Below are 24,848 nucleotides of genomic sequence, written 5' to 3' on the forward strand. Positions count from 1 at the left end.
TCAAGCGCGTTCAGTCGAGACTAACATTGTGTTATTCTTGGAACACATTTTACCTAAAGTGTGTTCCAAGGATACCGTGGACAAGCTGACACTATTTATTTCTATCGCACTAAAAGCTTTTGATCTTGTAGATCATAACTCGTTTTGCAGCTGGTTGTCAAGTTACTTTGGTGGAAGACCAAGAGAGTGCTTTATGAAGGGTGTTTTTCTACTTCGTGTGTTTTAAATACTGGAGGGTCCTCAGGGGTTCCATCCTGTGTCGCTGCTATTACACGTTTTTGTTAGTGATCTGACAGATAGTGTGCAGCATTCAGAGGTGCTGCAGTTTGCAGATGATGTAAAACTTTACAGCTAAGTTCATGCAGCTATTGACTGCCAGATGATGCAAGGTGATGTTCAGACAGTTTTAAATGAGTGCTTGAAAAATAATTTGGTACTTAACCCCAACAAGAACCAGGTTGTTCCTTATACTTCTCCGAGAAGCTGCGTTGACTACTTTTATAACATGTTAGTTTCATTAAACGCGAGGTCGGATACTATCCGTGACCTCGGAGGAATGTTTCATTCCCGCTTCTCGTTTACTGACCATGTTTCGAAGATGGTGAATGACTCTTATTAGGTACTAGGCGTTTTTTTCCGAAAGACGCCAAAAATTTCCGTACTCACGCTAGCATGATTATTCTCTTGCGCGCCCTTGTTTTGTCTTAAATTGAGTTTAGTTCAGTCGTATGAAACCCATTGGAGTGAAAAAAACGTTTAGTTTTAGAAAAAGTGCAGCGCCGTCTGGTACATATTGTTTAGGACAAAGGGGTTGGGAGGCGTATCTATTTTAATCATAAGTGCCTATACGAAAATATCACACATGGCCCTGATACACTTTATATATAGCCATATATGATAGTATAAAGAGTCAAATATGGCTATATACCGCTATATATTGGAGAAAATACGGCCATAAATCGCCATATCCGCGTGCAAATACGGTTATATATCGCTGCACAAAAGTTCAAATACTGCCATATATAGCGCGTTCACGACATATATGGGTAAAAATATATCCCCTGACAGTGATACATGGGCCCGTTCTGGTCGTGCAAGCAAAAAGTCATATGTTCTCGCCAAGCTCGCAACTTCTCTCAGGATCATAAAACGAGAATCTCAAAAAAGCACTTCAGTGCCCCGCCCATTTAAATGCAAATTTGTATGTCCCGCGGAAGCGTATAATATTTAATTTATTTTTTACCCTCAGAAAGTTAGTGTCCAGTCCCCAATGCCACGCCTACAGCTCCTTTATAATAACGATACGAGTGATTTAGGCTTGTTATCACCCTCATAGCTCTTAAACGAGCCTTGTTGGCTGCTTGAGAGAGCCGTGGTTTGTTGTTTTATGTAGTTATGTTTATTTACTTTAACTTAAAAAATTGCATTCTGCTTGTTTGTTTGTTTCTGTTCATTTTATTGATTGTAATATGTGCACACTCCTAAGTCTTTGAGCTGTTTGTGGGCACATTAAGCAGAGTAAATAAAAAAAAAAATGTCAGATTAAGGTTCTTAAAGTCATGGTTCTTAGAAAAGCTACTAATTTGTTTAGAAACTTCAACGGCTCGCCGTGCGAACTGGTTCGAACGCGAACGCCAAACGCCGGATGCCGGCGTTCGGCATCCGGTAATTGACAAAGGCAGCTAGCTTTACGTCTACCCACTAATGATCATTCCAAGCATACCTCGGCGTTCCAAAGTTCACGCGCGCTTTCATCTCCTCTTCTCCCTCTATTTCTACCCGTATACAACTTTCCAAAAAAACGCTCCTAGGCCGCCGCCATGTTGCTGACGCTGATGCGGCTGGTGCGACTCTCGCGCCCTCTATCAGCTAGACATTTTCTGCCCCTCTCTGGGACTGTGAAGACCCGCTCAGCGCGGTTCTCTACCTACGTTTTTGTGGTTTTGCATTCGACGTTCTCTCGCCCCTCTTGAAAGTTTCCACTTAATTTTTTTTATCTGTGCTGCGTACCCTTTTTGTGTTGTCTTCCACTGTGAGAAATAAGGCTGGTAAGTGCCTGCCATTCAAGATTTTCTGCTCAACATTCACGGGAAACAAAGGAGGTGAAGGACGTCGAACGACTCTCGACGTGGTTTTGCGAACATTGTTCTCCCCTCTCCCAAAGATAATCCGCGCAGAATCCTCAGCCATCTAAAAAAATAGTTGTCCGGGTTGGGGTGGGAAACGGGTCAGTCGCGTTTGTTTTTTTGCCTTGGTGAAAAAAGGAAGCCCTCGCCAAAACGTGCCCCAAAACGAAGTCATCTCGGATTCCGTCCGATCGTCACGATGTGACTGCCGTCGACTGTGACTGTGTTATTTGAGATCTTTCTCAAATAAATTCATTTCGGATAACGCTGCATCGTGTGGTACGTACGATATATTGTTCGAATGTTAACACTTCCTCAATTGTATGTCCGTGTCCTGCCCATCGGTAAACGGTATTTGTGAGCGTGAAAAATGCATGCCTTTCGGCCCTCTTCTGTTGCAATTTATTTTTGACAGCAAAGCGCTTTGTCGTTTCACATGCGGCGAATCCCACGGCGCCTTCAAAACTTATCCATTCCAGTCACATTCTTTCTGTCGCGCGAGTACCCAACAAAAATAGTGTACAGTTTTTTTTTCTTTTTTTTTAGGTCTGGCACAATGCTTTCTCAATGTCCTCGGAAAAATTCATGTACCATGAAACACAAGATATAGCGGGAAAAGGTGAGAATTTAGCCGCCAGCAGCGTTTGAAACAGCGCCTACGCAGGCTGCGCCTATTGAAATCATAGTCCACTCGGTTAGGGTTAGGAGGGACGCCGGTGAGAGTCTAGCCTCAAACTCAGATACTGGGCTCGAAAACGGTTTGTTGCCCTTGGAGTCGAGTGCTTTTTGGAAAGGTTTATACGTTCCAAACAACAGAAACCATATAACCTATTTTGCCGAGGTAGCACAGAAGGAGAATCCAGTGTCGTTTTATTTGTACAGCATTCGCGTCAAGACCTACAGCTAACTGCGTTTGGTCGTAGCACTCTTATTATTTTAGTGCACCCCAGCTGGAGTACACTTGTTTGTCGTTGTGTTAATTTTCTATTTTTTTGTTATTCAGAACAACGCTTACAATGATAAGGCCGCTTTGCTCGCTGAACCGGGTCGTGACAACTGCAAACATGCTGACGAGGTACATGTTGTGCGTGAGGCCACCTAAAAGAGCTGATGCGATGGCCGAGCCGAGGAAGACATCGCCACCTGGTACCCAGTACATGCAACTGAAAGAAGCGCATAAATTGAAATGTTGATTTCGCGGGCATATACACTGTGTTTCGCTCGTTTTCATAGTTGACTGACAGCTTCAGAAACGCAGGGCGTAGACAGTTCGAAGCACCCCGCTATGTCGACTATGAAACTTTGGCCGTGAGATGCTGAAAAAGCGAGTCACGAAGCAAGACGCCAGAACATTATAAGCCACGTTCCAAGTTTCCTAAGCTATCATCAGTGACAATATAACCACACGTAAATTCAATTTCCGCAATTGACGGAAAACGTAGGGAAGTCTCATTATCTCCACAAAAAGTGTTGAGTTTTACGTTGTCGATATTTTGGAGGGCTACACCGTGTCTTGAGAACTAAACGAAAGAAACAATGTCTCACGGTCAGCACCTGGTTTAAATTTGTAAATATATATATGGGTGATTCCATCTCAACTCAGGCACGGATTTAGGGTCGAATTTTTAATTTTGACGAAAAAATATATGTTTTGGGGCAATTCCTATAATAAAAGAAGACGCAAACGGCTATTTCGTCGGATTTTTGTTCTCAAGTTATGGACCGTTGAAGCGGTCAAGGTGGAAATTGATGTTTTTCCAGCCTATCGGAGGTGCCATATTTCACTCCATGCCTTTTCAACACTTTTTACTCTACATCAATGTAACTTTTTGGAAACACTCTACACATAGGCGTTTTCATGCTAATTAAGCGTCTAGGTCATAGCATTCTTTATGATTTTTTTTTTATTTGTCAAACCGCCTCTCTGTGACGATATTTGACGACGTTCAGCAAGCTGTGCTGTGTGACCTAATCAACATATGTTTATGATCTTTATATCACCGTAAAGCGCCAATTATGCTCTTTTTTTAGTATAACTTCAATATTTTGCCACAAGTATATATTGCGCTACATGTGCCTGAAAAACGAATATTTCGAAAAACTAGCAAGTTTGGAGTCGATTTTCTAAAAAAACCCACTTTTTATTTTTTTTTCATTTTTTTATTCACAGTTAGTTAATATAGTAGTCTATCAGGAACTACCAACAGAAATTGTAATATATTGTTTGTATGGCCGCTATTATGACTCGAATCTTGTGCTATGAGCCTTTTGAACGGGACTTCGCACAGGCGCTTTGCTGAGCAGAATTTTGGCCAATGTAAAGTTTTCTATTTAATGTTAGTACTTACCACAATATCTCAGCGTAAAAGCAAGTGAAGCAACAATATTTATCCTTACAATATTTATTTACTTGGCACTGGGGTGATTTGAAAGGTGTGTGAGCTTCGCCTTATGTATTGACGGAGAAGTACGTAACATCTAAACTCACGGACAAACTTAAGTCACGAGGGAAACGTCTAAGTAACCTGGCATGAATCACTGCAAAGAGAAATGAAACCTAAACACATGAATAACGCATTTGAAGCCTTACACGCCACGAAATGCTCGTCCTTACACGCCACGAAATACTCGTCCTTACTCGCCACGAAATGCTCGTCCTTACACGCCACGAAATGCTCGTTATTTTACGAAGGAGCCCGTATGTGCACAAAATAGACCGTACTTCCAAAGCGGCAGATACTAAATCGCACATATGTATATGCACTGCATATCTGTTTGACATAAGAAAATATGACAATTACACATAAAGTTCGGAATTTTAAACTCAAGATGCGACACGTAACCAGAGAAGGGAAGTAATATTTCATGTTGTAGCCTAAACATGTTCATTGCATAAAATATAACAAAATGTGTTAACCAAATGTCTCATATACTCCAAATTAACATAAAATACACTCAAAGCTAATACAAATATAAACTTTAAAACGAATTGAACACCGCCAAATTCCGTCTGGTTTACGGATAGACGACGCAGTACCTTTTCAATACTACACGGCGCTGCTCACACAAAAACAGTGATAAACACCTGGGATAGGGATAGTCATCTTTCGACGTAGCACATTTCGAGACAATAGGTTGATGCAATTCTGAGCCAGTTTTCGCTTTGTCCAAATTGCAGTCAGTTCAGTGTCAAAGTCTATGGCGCGTCGTCTGATCACACAGCGCGCACTAACTGGGGGGACAAGGATGAACGCACTGTTGAAACGGTCCGGACTTTTTTAGGGTCCCACCATTTAGCTCTGTTTATTCTGGGGTTTGGTAAACTCTTTCTAGCACCACATCACCTGCCCCTTCCCCCATTGCTTTGCTCCACACATGAAAACATTGGATGCCTTTCGATGGGGTTACCTTCTCCCACTCCTTCCTTTTAAGCTCCCGATAACGAGACAGCTCCTCTTGGTCCATGAACAGAAGCGTTATCCCCTTGATTTTCTGGCCGAGAGCTTCATCGAACGTACGCGAGTTAGTTATGGAGCTCAGCTCAGTTGTTTTCAAGTTATGCAGTGACGCATGATGCTTCAGCACACCACCCACTCCATCGCACGCGCTTTTGCCGTGCCCTGACGCCGAGTATATCCACCTGCTGACAACAAACTTCTTCTGAAATTCGTGTAATTGGTGCCGATTTTTGAAATGGCTTGGAGCGCCGTCCGAAACATAGATCAGCTCCAAAAAAACGGGCACGAGTTCCTCGAGCCTGTCTTCAATCATTGTGTGCAGAATCATGACAGGTATCGTCACTCACGACGCCGAAACTTAGTGTTCCCTTCGTGGTCGTCGCAACGCAGGTGAAGATTGTCGCCATCTTGTTTTTCCAGTGGTACCCCTGCACTGCACGTTGGAGCACAGTACTCCAGTTTTCGGCCAAATCAAAGTGGAGGACTACGACACGTGGCTTCACATTTGCTTTTTCAAGCCATATTGCTCTCTCTTGTGCGCGCCGAATATAATAGTGGGGTATGTATTTCTTCGTCCACTTGTTGAGTTCATTAAAGGGCAACTCCACTCCATTTTTACAATTTTTGGGTTATGATCTGTTTAGTCGAAGCCGGCGGCCCTGAATCACGAGATATAATTTGTTTTTCGGTAGTGTGTATAGTTTTGTAGATATCGCGAATCCAAGTATCGTTCCCGCGGCACGGCGAAACCGAAACTACCGGTTGAAGCAGCTTGGCAACACTGATACTAGTGGCGCGTCGTCGGCATGACCTAGTTCTGGTCCCGCGCTTCTCAGCCGACGCGCCGACAAGGTCGGCTCAATCGTACGTGGAGTTTCAAAACAGAAGGTTAGATGCACATTTTCTTTTTTTACCGCTTCACTTTGTTAATATGCACCAAATGTAGTAAGTTTTAGTGTGTATTTATAAATTTGCCGGCCGAAAAGCGAATCCGACTGCTATAAATATGACGCGGTCGGTGCCGGCGCAGCGTGACTGTATTTGTTTCTTGCGCGCGGACCGAGAGAAAACGAAATAACGGGAGATATATGGACAGATCTATCCACAAGTGGTCTAAGTTGCTAAGCTAAGGTGCCTTTATGTGCACGCTAGTTAGATCAGCCGCGACCTGCTGTGTCCGGCCGATCGTGCTGGAGCAGCCGGCGGACGGTACGCGAACAGCGACGGCACCGCATCGTTCTTCAAAGACGCATGTTTCGTGGAGAACCCCGCAACAGTCAGCAGCCGCAGATCCCGTGTGTAGGTGTCTGACGTAAAGTGCTGGGAGCAGAGCTTCGCGTTGGAGCTCAGAGTCAACGGTCTTCCGAAGTCTATCCGGCGAACGGCACCGACCCACACCTTGTGCCTCTTACGGTCTCTTGGGAACTGGTGGAACCGCAGCTCTGGGTTGCGCACCGGGTTTTTGGTGCAACCCAGGCCACAACAAATCATGCTCGACATTGCCCAACGCGAGTACGGCGAGTCTCTCCGGCTCCACGACGCGCGCGTGAGCGAGCGGCACCGCTTCGCTCTCTTCCGCGCTGTCGCGGAAGCAATGCTGGAGTTAAAGGAACTGCCTGGAGGCTAATAAAAATAGGGAAACACAAAATAATGTGGTAAACACCTCGTGCCGTCAGCAGAATCGCAGAATGCCACGGGAAACGAAGCGCTCGCGGCGTCCGTACGAGAGCGTAGGACTAGAACTACGTCATTGCCCAGTGTTGCTTCGCTAGCTCACCCGGTGCCAGCGTTGCTCACCCGCTTTCGGGCCGCTAACCGAGCCGGGAGAACATTTTTAATATTGGTTTTAATCGATAACGCGGCGTCGGTTTGACGTAATATTTTGGGTATGACCGTATTTTGACCTCCTAAAGCGATAACAGTCATTTCGATAGGGTCGACTTTTTGAGTGGAGTTGCCCTTTAAGAAAAGCAGTGGCCTCCAAATGTTTTTTCAGCAACTCGCCACCAGATTCCCACAGTGCCAACTCCAGTTCATCTTCAGCGCTCATCCCTAGCATCTCGAGGGATATGTCCTTCCGGTTCGAACACGCTTCACACCTCAGCAAGAAGCAGTTTTGGGAAGGATTTTCACAAGAAAAATTTTCTGGACGTCTTCAAAGGTCATGGTCTTCCCCGCCGCATTTGACAGAGATGTCAGACAGAGTATGAAGTTGGCGCAGCATACACACACACACTCTTCATGTACAGGGTGTTTCTTAACCCACTTGGGCCGAAGAGAATAAAATTTTGTTAGGCCCATTTTTGGCTCGGGATTGGCCGCCTTGAATTCTTTGTAGGTTTCCCTAATAGATCTCGTCATAAATCGCTTCGTGACGAAGACTTCCTGACCATCAATAAAAAGCCTTACGACATCCTTCTTGTTCGGGCTTTGTCTTGAGCAGTCTTTCGCATCTGATGTGTAGTAAGTCAACGCAAGAGCGACGTCGTTTTCGTTGAGAGCATGTCCTTGGTATGGGTCAGGTGACGCCCAGACCCCCATTTTTTTCAGCTTTCTTGATTGGTCCAAAGCATGCTTCGTTCTTCAGGAATTCCTTTCAGGATATCTTTCTTTTTGAGGTTAGATGGTAAGAGAGTTAAGAGGCGGTAGCGTTCTAGCTGCGACGCGCTCTTGACGTAGGCTGCTCGTAAATTGCTGACCCAGTCGGAGCATGAGGAGCATGGATCTTCTTTGTCTGTGCCCGTAGGTTCTCGGTACACGTCACTTAGTTTATGACCAATTTTCTTTTTGAAGTCCGCGGTTATCTCGGATTTTTTTCGCTTAACATAGCCGGTACGACTTCGTGGGGTCACGCTAGAAGGGAGTTTAAGTGGTGTCACACTTACTTCGGCAGCATCAATTGCTTCAGGCACTCCTTGGACCAGGGCTTCCTCGTCAACGAATGATCTGTCCGCTGGTTTCAGGGATGATGACGATGAGCTTGATGGCAACATTTCCTGCCCTTGCTTATGTTCTTCAATCTGACCCCAGAACATTGTGTAGCAGTTATTGCACAGAACGTCTCCAGGGCTTACGCGCTGGGCGTCCTCAGCCGATAGAGCTTGCTTAAGAAAACAGGTTTAGCTCCGAGACTTGACGAAAATGGCGTCCGTAAAACACTCTTCTCTTGTGTCTCCTTGAATAGTCGGCGCACACTTTCCGGTCTGAACTGAATGATGTATTAGCCATGGCAGTAACGAAGACTTCTGGCTTTCTGAAAGCAGGAGCAGTTTTAAGTTCATCCAGCTCGGACAGCACGGAGGTAGAATGAGTACCAGCTTTCCGCCGTGGCTTAGAAATTCAAGTAAAGAGCCAGAAAGGGACCGAGAAGGCTATTATCAGTTAGACGACGTGCGAAGATTCGGCTTCCTTTGGGTCCCCAATCTTCCCGTCCATCCATACTTAAAGGGGCACTGACACCCCAAAGGTCGTATTTATTTTTATTGTCTAAAACGATGCAAGTTGTAGTCATAGACACGCAAAAAAAACCGCATTGCGAAAAAAAATTTTCCCGCGCGCGCGCGCGCCTTTTTATTTTTGGTGTTTGATTTTCCCGCCTCTCGCCTCCTCGCTTCTTTTGATCGGTGACGTCAAAAATCAGGAAATTTAGAAGCTTTGTAGGCGACATCTCTATAACATTTAATTACGGCAATCCTAAAACATGTTTTTTAACGCAATTGCGAACGCACTACGGCCCTTCTTTTTGAAATACCAAAAATCGGCAGTTCGTTGTGGTGCCGTCTCCTGGATTTGTATCCTCCAACGGAAAACAGGCGACACCGCTCAAAACCGGTCCGCCGCAACGCCGGCAATCGCTCCTTTCCTCCTCGCTTTGGGTCGCCATGGCAACAGCAGGGAGTGGTGAAAGGAAGGGGACTCTCAGGTCTCCTCAATTTTTGACGTCAAGGCACCGGCGCCGATCGCGCGGGAACTTCGAATTCGGCATTTGGAAATTGTTTTTTTACTTCACGAATACTGAATTCCCAAATCTCAAATTTTGAGGGTAATGTCCCGGCATTGTTTTCAATCGTTTCGGATAATAAAAAAAAATATGATTTTGATGTGTCAGTGCCCCTTTAAACATTCGCTCTCCGCCTCGCGCGTAATCTGAGTGCCACGCAGCAGCGGCGTCTCTTTTAGTGCCCGCGGATTAGTGGCACGGTCATGTTAGAAGGACGAGGAGGGGAGCTTGGAGAGACAGAGGGGGGCTTGCGACGTAAACTCTGACCTCGAAACGCCTGTTCTCCCGACAATCAGGGTTTCCGTGTCGGTCGCATCCAAAGGCATAATCCTTAGAGGCTCCAGGACCCCGACGAAGATAGAGGCGGTAGCCCCGTGATGTTCAAGATAAAGTATTCTATACACGCCGCCTGACTGGGGTGGCATCTGTAAAATTTTGGAGCCGAAAGCAAAAGGCCTCAGAGGACTTCTCTAACGATCTGCATTCCCCCCTATTGGGAAAAAAAGATGCGCTCGCACTTGTGAATACGGACTTCTAAGTAACTTTTTTTAAGAGCACTACTCAAAATTTTTTTTAATGTTTATGGTTGGATATTAGGTAACTGCTAACGATAAATAGAAAACCTTATATACGCCAAAATTCTGCTCAGCAGAGCGCCTGTGCGAAGTCCCGTTCAAAACGCTGATAGCACGAGATTCGAGTCTTAATAGCGGCCATACAAACAATATATTACAATTTCTGTCGGTAGTTCCTGATAGACTACTATATTAACTAACTGTGAATAAAAATGAAAAAATAAAAAGTGGCGTTTTTTAGAAAATCGACTCCAAACTGGCTAGTTTTTTTAAATATTCGTTTTTCAGGCACATGTAGCGCATTATATACTTGGGGGAAAATATTGAAATTATACTCAAAAGAAAGAGCATAATTGGGGCTTTACGGTGATATAAAGATCATTAAAATATGTTGATTAGGTGACACAGCACAGCTTGCTGAACTTCGTCAAATATTGTCACAGAGAGGTGGTTTGACAAATAAAAACAAAAATCATTAAGAATGTTATGACCTAGACGCTTAATTAGCATGAAAAAGCCTATGTCTAGAGTGTTCCCAAAAAGTTATATTGATGTAGCGTAAAAACTAGGGAAAAGGGATGGGGTGAAATATGGCACCTCCGATAGGCTGGAAAAACATCAATTTCCACCTTGACCGCTTCAACGGTCCATAACTTGAGAACGAAAAATCCGACGAAATAACCGTTTGCGTCTTCTTTTATTATAGGAATTGCCCCAAAACATATATTGTTTTCGTCAAAATTAAAAATTTGACCCTAAACCCGTGCCTGAGTTGAGATGAAATCACCCATATATATATATATATATATATATATATATATATATATATATATATATATATATATATATATATATATATATATATATATATATATATAGGGTGTTTTCTAAGCTTAATAGATTTGTTTAAAAAAAGCCGTGAACGTTACACTTATGCCGCTTATGGAGGTGAGTTATACGGCCAGGAGGACATATTATAGGGGACTAATCGTAACAATCAGTCGACTAGTTAACTAAAATTTGTTAATTAACTTTTTAATTAATGACAATAGACATACGATTCCAACAAGAAACTTGCTCAGCGTCATCGGAAACCACAAAATCTGTCATTTTCAGAACGTCTTTGAGCTCGTGAGAAGCGTAGTAGTGCACTAAATTAACCACTTGTGGAGCAGGTACAAAGCTAGCGGTTGCGATAAGGCGCCCCGCGCGACTTTTCCGTCTCTTATCTAGCCCCAGCCTTGTACCTGCTTCACGAGTGGTAACTGTAGTGCACTACTACGCTTCTCACGCGCCGAAAGTCTTCCTGAAAATGACTGATGTAGTGGTTTTCGATGACACTGAGCAAGTTTCTAATTAAAACCATCTGTCTATTTTCATTAATTAAAAAGCTAATTACCAAATTTTAATTAGTTAACGACTGATCGTTATGATTAGCCTCCTATAATATGCCCCCTGTCCGTATAAGTCACCTCCACAAGCGGCATAAGTTTAACTTTCATGGCTTTTTTTAAACAAACCTGTTAAGCTTAAAAAAACACCCTGTATGTATATATATATATATATATATATATATATATATATATATAGTATATATATATATATAACGACCTACACTCTCAAACATTCTTTTCGCTTTTTTTTTTATGCGAACGCGCACCGTGATCTACACGAAACACGAACAATTGCAGTTTTATCTTCAGTTTTCCTCTAATCAATTGTCGTGCTGTCTAATGCGCTTTTGTTCTCAAATAAAAGTCATGGTCGCTAGGCTTTTAAAAAATATTATCGTTGAAGCTGTGCGCTCGGAGCGAAAATTCCTGCAATTTACGTAGAGGATAGGCGAATGACCAGTTCGGCAATAGATTTAAATAACAAAATTGAATCTGCGATGGAACAATGTGTATGAGAATTTACATGTTCGTTGTCACAATCGGTGCTACCATCGCAGACCTTAAATACTTTATTTTGGAAATCGTCCTTAGGAGGTCTCCCTCATTAGATTTCAGTGATTACATGATTTCAAAGTTGTCTGCGGAAGTGTTGAAGAAGGCATATAAAATTTGATCTCTAGGTTTACTGACCCAAATATTATTGTGAAGGTGAAGAATCCTGCTTGACCAATGAGGTAACAGACAGTTGGTGGCTTGGTTTTCATCTGAAAATAAGGGTCTGCCATTTAATATTAAAATTTTTCAGACAATATAACCGCCCGCTATATTAAAACCACAACGGCAGCAGGGTCAGCCGATGAATACTTAACTTCTAGCGCCTATGCTAAAAAAATTGCCGTGTGAGGTAATCGTACACTCCATGGAACACTGGGAAGCCATTGCTCCACGAGATATAGAATGATGAATATTTCTAAAACAGTCCAAGAAGTCTCTGCATGGATACTGCAGCGCGACGCTCTTTAAGCACCTGTATTCGGCATTTGCTCAGACGTTTTGACTAATCAGAATTGCGATCGGTCTCGCGCTCTAATGTGCGTGCAGACTTAGCGGCAAAAAGGGTGCCCACGCGCTTTGCTACTGAGCACAACGCAGCCGATGGTTTGAACTTACAGCACGCCGCGCTGAGATGGGGGATGGGCAACGCCAGCTAGAGCTAAGACAAGGCCCACCAAATACTCGTTGTTCTTCAGGGAAACGTGAACACCCTAGTATGGCCCAACTCAGCAATTGGGCCCGAGACCGACGCCCACGGCATCCTTCGACGCATGAATTGGACAAAAAGTCCAGCCAAACACTGAAGGCTCGTTCACATTTTTACGTCGAGAGCGTTGGGCTGTGTTGCCTCGTGCAGCATAGCGCCTCCCCATTGACTCGCCACAAGGGTCGCCATGGCAACAGCTCGATGCAAGTAGTCTTAATGCACTCAATCGCAGTCAAACGCAACTGTGTGAACGAACCTTGACTCAGCCCTCATTTCCAATCTCAGTCTGCGAACAACTTTACTGTGATAATGTCAAAATGCTATACTGCACGGGTTTTATTATTTCATGTGGTGTGGGAAGGGAGGGGGGGTATACTGCACGCTAATACTTCCCTCTCCCCCCCCCCCCCTTCTCTTACATGCTGGAACGCGGGATGCGTACTAGGGTTGGGACTGCGCGTTAGTGCTTTCGAACCTTCGTTGGATTTGACGGAATGTCAAAGACAGACGATTCTTCTTCGCTATATAGAGCTTAACAGGTGCTCTTTGCGAGGATGTTGTCCCGGCCGAATTGATTTACCGCCAGATGTTACATCAGGAGACTAATGTCATCCGTTTGATTTCTCGCAGGCTGTTTGATTGTGAGGGACGAAAGCGCCTCCGGCGCTTACAGTTCGTCAAGTGTGCACACTTATTTTATATTTTTTGCTGGTTGAAAAGGTTTGACATTTCAGGAATTATGACTCCAGTATCATATATGGGTTCTAATTTTTTCGTGTTTAGTGGTTTCAGAACCATCGATGTGTAAGTCAACATTATCCGTTCTCAGTAAATGTGCAATGCGTGCTTCAATGTTTTTTTGTTTTTTTTTGTAGAAATGGCTGCAGTTTGATCCAGCTTGAGGAATGTGTGGGAACATAAAGCAAAAATAGAAGTGCACTTACAAGTTTCTCCGCAACAAAGGAACCAATCAGCATGGCCATTTTGAAGGCAGAAAAAACAAAGCCGTATTTCCAAGCATCAATGCCTCTTGAAATAGCCTTTAATAATAAAAATATGAATAAAAACTTAGAAACTCATAACGGTATAAGCTGTTTCTTGTATTAAACATATAGTATTGAACATATATCCGCCGTATATTTTATTTGGATTTACCAGGGTATTTTTTCTCTTCACACCTGTGCACGGAGGTGAGATAAAACGCAAAACAAAGATATGGAACTGTATCTGACAGGAAGAATAATAGTAATAATACTTTATATTCCAGTAGTGTCCAAAAACAACCATTAAGGCCTTTTAAATGCAAAGGCGCAAGCGAGCTGGACAAGAATGATGAGAATAATACCTGGAGAAGGGGAACAAAGGGACAAAGTACAAACACAAATCTCCAAGATTTGTGTTTGTACTTTGTCCCTTTGTTCCCCTTCTCCAGGTATTATTCTCATCATTAAGGCCTCTTTATTGATACACTCTGAACAAAATTGAGCTACACGTTAAAACACAGTCAAGTGAACAAAAAAAAAAATACATTAACATCAGAAGTCTGTACAATGAGTATACGGCATGCCAGACTTGTGCCCGTTTCTTGAAAAATGTACGGCATGGGCATGCTAAACGCGAAACAAAGCCCCTCACAAAAAAATGAGACCTTTACAAATCTCTGCAACGCGAAACTAGATAGCAGCTCTTGAGGAGGAGGAGGGGAAGGTACTGATGGGAGGCTATACCCTTTCTTCTCCTCCGTACCCTCCCCTCCTCCTTCCTTCCTCCGCCTCCCCTCCTCCACTCCTCCTCCACCTCCCGTCCTCCTTTTCTCCTCCTCTTACTCTTATTCCCTTCTTCCCTCGTCCTCCTCCCCTCCTACTCCAGCTTTCCTCCACCTCTCCTCCACCCCCTGAATTTGTTCGTGGGTGGCGTGACGCGAAGTTATGTGACGTCACCCATGAAAAAATTCAGTTTCTCCGCTACATTTAGCGGAAAAATTGACGTAACGTGACCTCAACACCAATTCAATTTCCTGCTTAATACAGCGGGACGGCTACGCCGACGGGCACGCCGCGAAACGCAAAAACAGCCCCCCCCCCCCCAAAAAAAAAAAAACAAAAAAACATGGATATATATATATATATATATATATATATATATATATATATATATATATATATATATATATATATATATATATAGATATGAAAGAATAAGCCAAAACGTATATACAAAATAAGGCTTGTACATGCAGAATGCATTTTTGCTCGTCAGCGAATAATGCCAGAGCTTTCAAGAAGGACGCACGAACCACCCTGAAGCTATAGTTTGAATGATAGTTGATTTACTACCTAGTAGATTTCGAACGAAAATAAAATAAACATAAGCTTAGGAGCACCAGGCATAACGTTGAAATATGTTTTGTGGGTTGCATAATCAGCTTTCAGAAATAATTGATATTAGAGGGTGATACAGTCGAAGTACGCGCGGTAAAGAACATCACTCGGCGGCTTCATGTAACATTCTCAAATTTTCAGAAAAAGATGTAGTTTCCTGGCGGATTAGGGGTCGCAAAACTTTCTGGCGTAGCACCCTCCTATAGACCATTTCAGGAACATCATTGACATTTTCAACGGCTGGCACAAACGCCGATCACCAAGTAGCTCGAGTACTTGAATAGCGTACGAGTGCTATACGTGGCACCATATGACGATGGGCGCAGAGAGCACGATCCGTCGAAAGTCATGGGCTTGTTGGGCACAATGCACGACTCTCAGTCAGCTTGGTCGTCTCCATCACCTCATGTCGTTAGAAATGTAAATATAGTTTCACGTCTTGCGCTGGAAGGAAGCTACGACTTGTAGATTCACATGGTAAAATTCCACCATTCAAATACAACTTTGGTGCAAATATGACTCGTTACTCGTGGGCACTAACTTCTTTTTGGCTCATTTTATACTGAGTCTTTTGATTTACAACAATCTATATTTATAAATATTGTTCAAAAATAAATACATTAGGTGCCGTATTAGTTTTACGTTAATGGAAGAATATTGTTCGGTAAACGCGTTCTTGATATTCACAACCTTAATTGTCTGCGGATAATTAACTTCTTGATAAAAAAAAGAAACACATATTTTCGTTTAGAAAATTACAAACAGAGCACCTTCAAAACACGAGGAAGTTCAGAACAGACGGGAATCGAGCGCATGGGGACCGTGTTGGTGCCCAACATTTTTAACATCTGGTAAGGAGCGAGGCCAGCGTGAAAAAAAAAAAAAATAAGATGCGGATTGCGCAAAGAAAGAAAAAGAGGAAGAACAGCATGAGCGTTGCAAAATATGATGCACTCTATGAACCCATTAAAAGGAAGCACACGCTTCCAATCATTCCCAATTTTCCTAACATCGTGTTGCCTTTAATGCCCTGCAAGGTTGTAGTAAAAATTATGTTTCACTTTATTAATTAAAAGATACACAAAAAAAGTTTTGCATTTCGAAGGGTTACACGGTGTTCTATTGCATTGCGTGAGATGTCGTTTCGTCCTAAACGCAGACTGAACAAATATTGTAAAACTCCATGTAATGTTTCGACAGAAAGACTCGTCTGCTTTGTAATTTCCGACATGCTAAAATGTGTTCCCACACTTTCCCTCTCTTTCTTTCTTAAAAAAAAGAGCTACCGGACCCCATGGTTACCTACAACACCATGTCTAATATAGCAGTATGTATTATATAGCTATGGCTCCGTGGCAAAGCACCGGACTACGGATCCCCAGGGGTTGGGTTCGAATCCTGGCCAGGGGCACGCAACTGCCGAAGGTTTATTGCGGAAAAGGCGCCTTGTAAGAAATATTTCGGTGGCGCCAAAAGAACCCCAGAGGTCCAAAGTTCATCATCAGCCCTTCATTGGGGTTTGGTTGCTTTGACACATAATACCTAAACGTTTGACTTGCTGACACTATAACATAGTACATGAAAAGCTAGAAGCGTCGTATTAAACTTCCTGAGTATAACTTGTGACCGTACAAGTAGTTTTAATACTAACTTTACCGCCGCATTGTTTTACCTGAAGTCGCAACACTACGTCACTCTGCTACGCCTTCGGGGGCGTTGATCTTCAGGTGTTTTGCGCTCTTGGCCGCCTTTGCCTCGCATCCGCGCTCCCGCAGATACCGAAACCCAACAAGTCATATCTCGAAGGATAATTATATTTCTAGAAATACACGCAACGCAAAGCCTTTATAAACAACTGGCTGCAATTTTTCAATTGATTATATGCTAGCTACAAAAAAACAATACTTAAACATTTGTTCAAAAACTAATTAAATTATTAATATTTAATGAACAGTAAAATATTATACTAACTGCTTTTAATACTCGTGCTCGAATGAGCGCCACGGCCGATAAGTTTATTCTACAAAAGTAATAACTATTTGCAATCTCATTCTTGCATTGAACATTTTCCGTCTTGGACAAAACAACCTGTATATACATATACGGGCGTTGATGTTATAAAACCAAGTTTTCTATTTTTTTAACGCAACTTTTGGAGTTACTGATACTTTGATTTTGCGCCTTAGTTATGCTTTTAGGTGGGCACCGAACGCAAGGGTAATAGTACTTGTGAATTTTCAAATCAACTAAAATTTTAAATAATTTTTTTTTTGCTTTCATCGGGATTTGTGTTTGAATTGAAGACGGGCGTATTTCAAAGCTGTTTTATTTTCTAGAATTCTCGCGAATAGTCCGTGTTTGAAGATATCTGTCTTCAAATTTAAACCCCTGTTCACTACGAAATCAAAACTTGCGAAAATCGGCGCAATATCGCTTCCCCGTGTGAGGGTCAATGCCTATATTTGCGTCTCAGTCCGATGGGTTCAGTTACAACAGGCGGAAGCTGGGCGTTGAGAAGAGCGTTTGCGTCAAGTACGTACACACAGTGGCGTTGACACGGAGTCGAGCGCAATGACGTGCCAATAAGAAAGCACTGTCGTCACTTGCGCCTCCCAAATGGTGAGCGAAACCCAGGACAACATGGCGGAGCCTGCGTCAATGGCGAGGTTCGTCTAGGTGGCCAATCTTGAGAGAATCGCGCTGGATTCCGAGACTTCTGTTCAGCTTTAACCATTGTAGCCTGGAAAAACCTGATGTTCTCGCCTACCCACCGCTCCGCAACAAGCGAAGACTATACTCCGTTTCATGATGTCTTGGCGAAATTTTGAGAATGCGGCCCCCGCACCCAATAAGGGCGTCGGAGGAAGGCACGGAACAACACTCAATGATTGAGGCCACGAGGCCACGAAGGCCTTGTTTCCACCTCAGCAACAAAAAAAATACTTCTAGGCTTTTTTTTTAACGACAATTGAATTTGCGCCATTCTATCGTTATCGAGAATATATAAACAATTAGAAAAAAATAGTGACGAATTTACGAGTTGCAGACATTGAAATAAAAAAGTGACGCCACATTCATGTCCGCTCCCGACTTTTTTCTCTTGTAGTGTCGTGGCCATAGGCGTTTGCGACCGTGTAATCGACCGCTTCTGTTCAAAACATCGGCCCGGCAATAGCACCGACCACAGATTTGATTATAATTTACAAAAAATGGTTGTCTTGTAAACTGCTCCCGAAGAGCTGGCTACTCTAGCAAACGGCAATATTGTGGCGGTGGACATTCATCTGAAGTCGGTTGGTTTCGCAGCAGGCGACTCTTGGTGAGCATACGACAGCTGGTTCCTCCGGGCCTCGTTTTTGGCGCGGGGACACACACAATCCCATGATGTAGTGTAACGTGCCTTACTCGACGCTTTTATTAGGTCGCGGGGCCGCAGTCGCTAGAGTTCACGAAAATATCGTAAAACGTGCGTTCTTGACGTGTACCCGTGTTGCGGAGTTGCCACTCCGGAATAGGAATGATTCCGGAATCATTCCCCATTTTCGTTACCCCGGAATGAAATGGCAGTGAAAGGCGGGCAGCGCTGAGAAGAATGGAATTGGAATGAAATTAGATAATTTTTTCTCGGAATGGAGTCGGAATGAAATGGGCTCAGTTCTTATGCAAGCGGTTTCGATTATCATCTAGTTCCATCGGGCTGAGGGCGCAATTCGCTAGGGCATGGTAAGTGGCTCTTGAAACAGCATCCTTACGCTGAACGTGACTGACGGCTTGATGATCTCACTGTCTTATGGTCCTTTGAAAACGAAAGCGGCCCGCCCTCAGTGAAGCAAGCAAAACTGAATAGTTGAAGAGAGTAAAGGTGCCGTTCTTGGCGCCGCGAGACGCGACAAAGCGGCTGTTGTGATCATGCGCGATTAGCATGTAGCTTTTAACCAGGGTGTTGAACCACACGCGAATCGAAACCTGTATGCAAGGACGTTATTTTTAACTGAACCTGAACAGAACCGCAACCGATATCAAACGTTCGATCGATATAAAACCCGAACCGGAACCGAAGCTTAATGTCATATGGCGGTTGCCAGTTCATCGAAAATGGTTGGACGTAAACAAATGTGAGCCGCGCGCCTTCATGCGGGTGGCAGCGCACAGTCAATTAAATATTCGCGACGGTGACGTCGGCGGCTCAGTTTCGAGTAAACAAACGGCAACGGCGACATGAAGACAGCTTAATGATGATGAAGCAAATCAGTATATTTCCCGTCTATGTGCAGCACGAATTGGCGTCGAGGAGTCGGCGTGGAGGCGCATACTTCGATACCCTCTTTCACTTTATGACGGACTGCAAATGACGCTACGAGCCGTCGGAGCCGATTCATAGCTCGGACGCCGTCACGCGTCCTTCCGGTTGGCCGGAACGGTGAGGAAGGCGCGAAGTCACGAAAAAAGCTGTGAACTATGGATTGGCTCGTGTAGGTCGAGTCCTCCATCGCACTGAAACGGAATATATCTGCCTATGCCGAAAGACTAAAGAGCTATTTTGTGTGTTCGTGTGTGCATTTTTTTCTCTTGATGCTAAGCAATATCCCTCGAGGAAGGAGAACGCGCTTTTGTGTCGCAGTGACAATATCTGAAGGCGCAAAAGGGCGAAGCCGCGACGATCGCGACGGTGTGGTGCCTGTCAGCAGTCGCCCAGTGCCCTGGACGCTGCTTGAATACATTTTTGTGTGTGTGCGTTTTCTAGGAAGAGCAAGTCGCCCGTTGTATCTTTTTCCTGTTTTGTTTTGTTTTAATACTCATTCGTTTGGCCTTCGCTGTCTTTTTCCTTTTCAAAAGTCGTTCGAGGAAGTCGTTCAGGCGTGCGGCGTGGGTAGTTTGCCGTTTCAATCTGGATGTGCATCTTACTGGCGCGCGGTCGTGTATCAGTACCGTGTTAGCCTGTCAGGACCCCATGCTAGCAGTCCTACTCCAGTGGATAAATTTCTCATCTATCCTGGCTAACAATTGTCACTGTGAGTACTGTACTTTTGTAGTTTCCAAGCACCTGCATAACCACGTAATTTTCATATGACGGTGTTTGCGTTAAAAAGACAAGATCACAAAACGAATTTAAGCATATATTTCTCTTGCCGTCCTCGCTTTCGCAGCACGGCTTCTGATGACCTATTTTTTCTGTAAATGCAGGTGACGCCGTTTAACGACTGGGAGGTGTGCATATCTTTTAGAAGAACCGGTTTGATCTATTTCGCGCTTGGTGGAACGGGTAACAGAACCGTTATTTGAAAATCATTAGGGAGTATTAGCGAGTCGTTTTTCAAGCACACGGTTCCGAAATCACGGACGGTACAGCTGGTCCATTCCGTGAAACCGTACGCCAAATTGGACATACTTTAGCGAATCGTGAAAGTGGCGCGACCGTGTAAACGATGATGATGATTGTGCTTAACGGTGGCGCCATCTTCTAGTAAACATGTGAAACATTCTGCAACGTGTAAATCTGTGACGATGATGGCGGACACCTTGGTGTCGGCTCGTGTTTCCGGCGTACGACTGATGTAAACAAGACGGCCGACGTAACGTTTGCCGGTCAGAATTTCAAGAACTGCGAAGCTAGATAGAGTAAAAAGTGTCTGAACGACTGTAAAGGTATGTGGTGTGTCTCCGTCATCTTGAACTTGAACGATCGTTCACGTTGTGTGCCGTCGAACCAAATCATGTCGTCTGCTCGCGGTCGGCTCGGCAGCTAGTCTGCCCGGAGGTCGGAAAAATTTACTAGCATGCGCAGTTTACAGCATTCACGATCGCTTACCATTGTGAGCAGTCCTCGAAGTGATTTGGTTCAACCTCTCAAATGAAGCAGACTAACCGGACGGCAAATCGCCTCCCGCTGTCCTAAGCCGAACGCTCGGCTGGGTCGGTGAAGGCGGTCGCCGAACTGACCGCCATCTTTTTTTTACCAGAGTCGTGAACGGTGCTGGCTGCGTTGCGGTGACGACTCCAGCGGCCGGAATGGGAGAAACGAACGGGAAGAGCCTCCCGACTCCCCGAACGACTCGCGCGCGCATGCCCAGTGGTGTCGCGGATGCGTTCGAGGGCGAACCGTTCGTGTGGAAACGACCTGCTAAAACTCCCTATTACTGAACCTGCAGAACCTAACCGGAACAAAATACATAGCTACTTAATCAGAACCCGCACCGAGCCACAATATATACCGGTTAGCCTCCCTGCTTTTAAGTCGTAACCCAGCCGATCTTCTAGTGTGTGGGCACCCTGGCGGCTCCCCAGCCAAGTTGCCCGACTGCGAGGCAAAGTTGCCGAAGTTTTCCCGCGTGGTGGCGACGTCACGCCAGCCACGCGCACATCGGATGCGCCGCCTTGATAAGGCAGATCAGAGGTGGCGCACGGAGAGTCGCTGCTTGGACTCCGGCAGCGCCGGTAGCAATGTTAATCGTCTTGTCCATGTCCAATTAAATGTAGTTTCTTGTTGTTGAAACCGTTGGCTCCGTGTTTTTCCTCCGGGTCGGGTATGCAGCAAGGCAAACCGACCACAATGGCGCCCAACCATGGTATGCTACCCACTCGCAGGAATTTCACGGGGCTTGGTTTCTTCTTTCGGTAAGCTTTTTTTCCCATACCCCGTGTTTCCTATCGTTGTTTCGTGCTTCCGTCACGTCCACGTTTGTTGTATTGGCGTGTTTGTGACTGTGTCTTTGTGACTGCGGCAATCGTATTGCGCGCTTGTGTTGGGTTTTTGGGGGCGTTTCTTTTTTCGTGCTTGCAGGAATGCTTGCAGGACGCAGCACCCGGATGAAAGTCTGGTCCGGTACGTTCGGGTCATGCAAGAGCACTTCAAGAGGGCGGACCCCAAGTCACCGGAGTCGGACAGAGTAGCTCGGGTCAGAAGACAGTGTCACCCCAGGTACCACGTCCACCTGATCAACCGCACCATTGAGACCCTTGAAGAGCTAGCCGGGGCGCCCGCTTCATCGAGGAAGCTCTTCATGCCGAGCGTAACTACGTGCCGCCGCCACCAGCCAAGTACGCGCTCGAACCGGCATGCGCATGGCGGGGCCCCGAGGCCTCCACGCAAGTGGACTGTCCGAACGAGACCTCCCTTCCCCACCACGTCAACCAGGAGAGTTAGCGTGGCATGCATGGTGATCTCCCGTGCGGGATAAGCGTATGTTCGCCTAACTCCCCCGAGAGGTCCCCGGAGGTCACAGCGAGGCCCGTGAGGGCTTCGGGCGGGGTTCGCCACGACAGGTGGGATGTCGTTGGCCGTGCCCTATCGCAAGCTGGGGCCCAACGGAGATCACCACCCAAGCGAACCATCTTCATCAGTCTTCTCCTGCAAGTGCTGGCGAAAGCTGGCACGGTGCGGTCGCAAACCCGCAGCCCAGCAGCATTGACCCCCGCCGCAACGGAACAAGCCCTCCCCACAACAGCCAGTCGCAAGCCTGGTGGAGGCCCTCCCATAGTGGTTCCTTATCCGATCACTGGAGGCGGTCCGACGGGCACCTCGGTGCCGGTGGCCTAAGTGTGGGCACCCTGGCGGCTCCCCAGCCAAGTTGCCCGACTGCGAGGCAAAGTTGCCGAAGTTTTCCAGCGTGGCGGCGACGTCACGCCAGCCACGCGCATATCGGATGCGCCGCCTTGATAAGGCAGATCAGAGGCGGCGCACGGAGAGTCGCTGCTTGGACTCCGGCAGCGCCGGTAGCGTCTTGTCCATGTCCAATTAAATGTAGTTTCTTGTTGTTGAAACCGTTGGCTCCGTGTTATTCCTCCGGGTCGGGTATGCAGCAAGGCAAACCGACCACAAGTGTTTTGCGTGGAACACAGATAAAGGACTGGAATGAATATGTTAATAAATCGCAAGAATCGTACAGCAAATGTAAAAGATTACATTCTAAGGCAGGTTCCAAAATATGGTGCTACAGTCGCTTGTGCTGGCGCCGTGTACCGATTGTACTTTGTCGGCGGTTTTACGCTCTCTCTGCAGTCATTCGGGGCACGTATTTGTGTCCTGGCTTCTAACAGTGCTTCTAGCAGTGCTGTTGTGAATGAACTTGAAGCAGCGGGCAAGATAGCTTCTTGAGCCCCCACGCACAAACTAGACATTTTTCAGGTCTTATCACGCAGACAACACGCTAATCATGTATCTGCGTAGGGTATACGGTCTGTTTGCAAATAATATCGGTGGTTTTAATGTTTAGAGTTTGTTGCTACTTGCGTGCTCTTTACACTTGATCACACGATTAATGTCTGGAGTGACACCAAGTGCCACGAAGCGCTTTGTGCGACCACCCTTTGGCTTATCAGAATGAGTGCCTTGAGGATGTTTTTGTACACTTTTGCAGTCGTCTCTGCGTTTGAAAACATTTGCAGCTTTATGCTGATTTCTTTATTAGCACATTGTGACTGTCAATGACAATTGTTTGACGTAAGGGCTTAGAGGAATGGAATTGTTGAGTTCAGCCATTCCAGGGGTGCGAATGGGTTCATCGTCTCCATTCTAGTAGCTGAAATGAATGGAATTGTCGGAAACTCTGATTCCCCGGATGAAATTCGATTTGGGGGGAGTTGCCCATTTCGCAACAGTAAGTGACTCTTTCCTTATTTTCTCGGCTTTTGATTGGTCTAGCGCAACGTGTCGCTTAGAAAAGTTGCGCAGGGTTCAACTGTCCTGCGTCGCGATACGGAGCACTGCGCGACCGCATGCTTTGTACCGCAGCAATCCCCTTCTTGCTGCAAGGACGTCGTTTCCCGCTAAACCGTGTTCAAACGTAAATGTGTGTACAGGCCTTGACGCCGTTCGCTGCGTATGAGTTACCTGCGGTAAATAAGCTGAGCTAGCAACAGTCCTTCGCCAGGAGAAAGCGAGAGCCGAACTGTTATCCTCCCCGCACCGTTGACACTTGATTGTCATACACAACCACCTGCGTCACAGCGAAGAGAGCTTTCGTTCCATTTTGGGGGTTTTAAATACGATCTTAGGCAGTTTTAAAACAACCTCCGCAATTTCAGCGCAGGCTAGCACTCCGTTTAGCACTTGCATTAGCGCAAGCTCCGCTAGAGGTTTAGAATACCCTTTTCCGCTGCGACGCAAATTCCCAAGCATCTACCACTTGCGATGCCACCAAGATAAGGTAAAAATTCGATTTCGCACACAAATTCCCGTAACTTGAAACAAAAAATTTCTTTAAAAGTAACATATATGGTCATAAAAATAGAAAGTGCGAAATACTAGGACAAGTGAAAGGCTAAGCAGGACAAGGGCTTATTCTCAAGAATCTAAACTGACGTATGAATTCGAAAGAGGACGAAGACGAAGAAATCAAAAACCAACGTTAAAAGCGACTAATATTTTTTTAGAAAAGTAAAAGAAAGAATATTATTAAAAATAAAAAGGAAAAGGTGTACACAATTAAAGTAACAAAGTGAGAAATAAAAATAGACAAAAAGGAAGAGAAAGAGAAAGGTAAAGCAAATTTACAAAAAATGAAGGAAAATTTTTTATGCGCTTTATATCTTACAGATATGGAGCACTGGTGCAGGCGTCTCCTTTGGTCGCAATGACTTCCGCCTCGAAAATCTCGCGAGTTCGCTTATCGCAGGACACCCCTTCAAAATACTTGTACTGGACAGCAGCGGAC

General features: G+C 45.0%; 1 protein-coding gene across 1 annotated transcript in view; it reads right to left on the reverse strand.

The window, feature by feature from the left end:
* LOC115332824 (MFS-type transporter SLC18B1) overlaps positions 1–24,848 on the reverse strand; it is a 47,289-nt gene that overhangs the window by 12,272 nt on the left and 10,169 nt on the right. Inside the window, exons 2-4 of the mRNA XM_042291360.1 lie at positions 13,759–13,854; positions 12,244–12,317; positions 3,142–3,289 (exon numbers count right to left, since the gene is read on the reverse strand). Of these exons, the coding sequence (XP_042147294.1) occupies positions 3,142–3,289; positions 12,244–12,317; positions 13,759–13,854 (318 nt within the window). The remainder of the gene's footprint in view (positions 1–3,141; positions 3,290–12,243; positions 12,318–13,758; positions 13,855–24,848) is intronic.

This window comes from Ixodes scapularis, unplaced genomic scaffold (assembly GCF_016920785.2).
Source record: "Ixodes scapularis isolate PalLabHiFi unplaced genomic scaffold, ASM1692078v2 PGA_scaffold2__306_contigs__length_199485367, whole genome shotgun sequence".
In the NCBI taxonomy this organism is placed as follows: Eukaryota; Metazoa; Arthropoda; class Arachnida; order Ixodida; family Ixodidae; genus Ixodes; species Ixodes scapularis.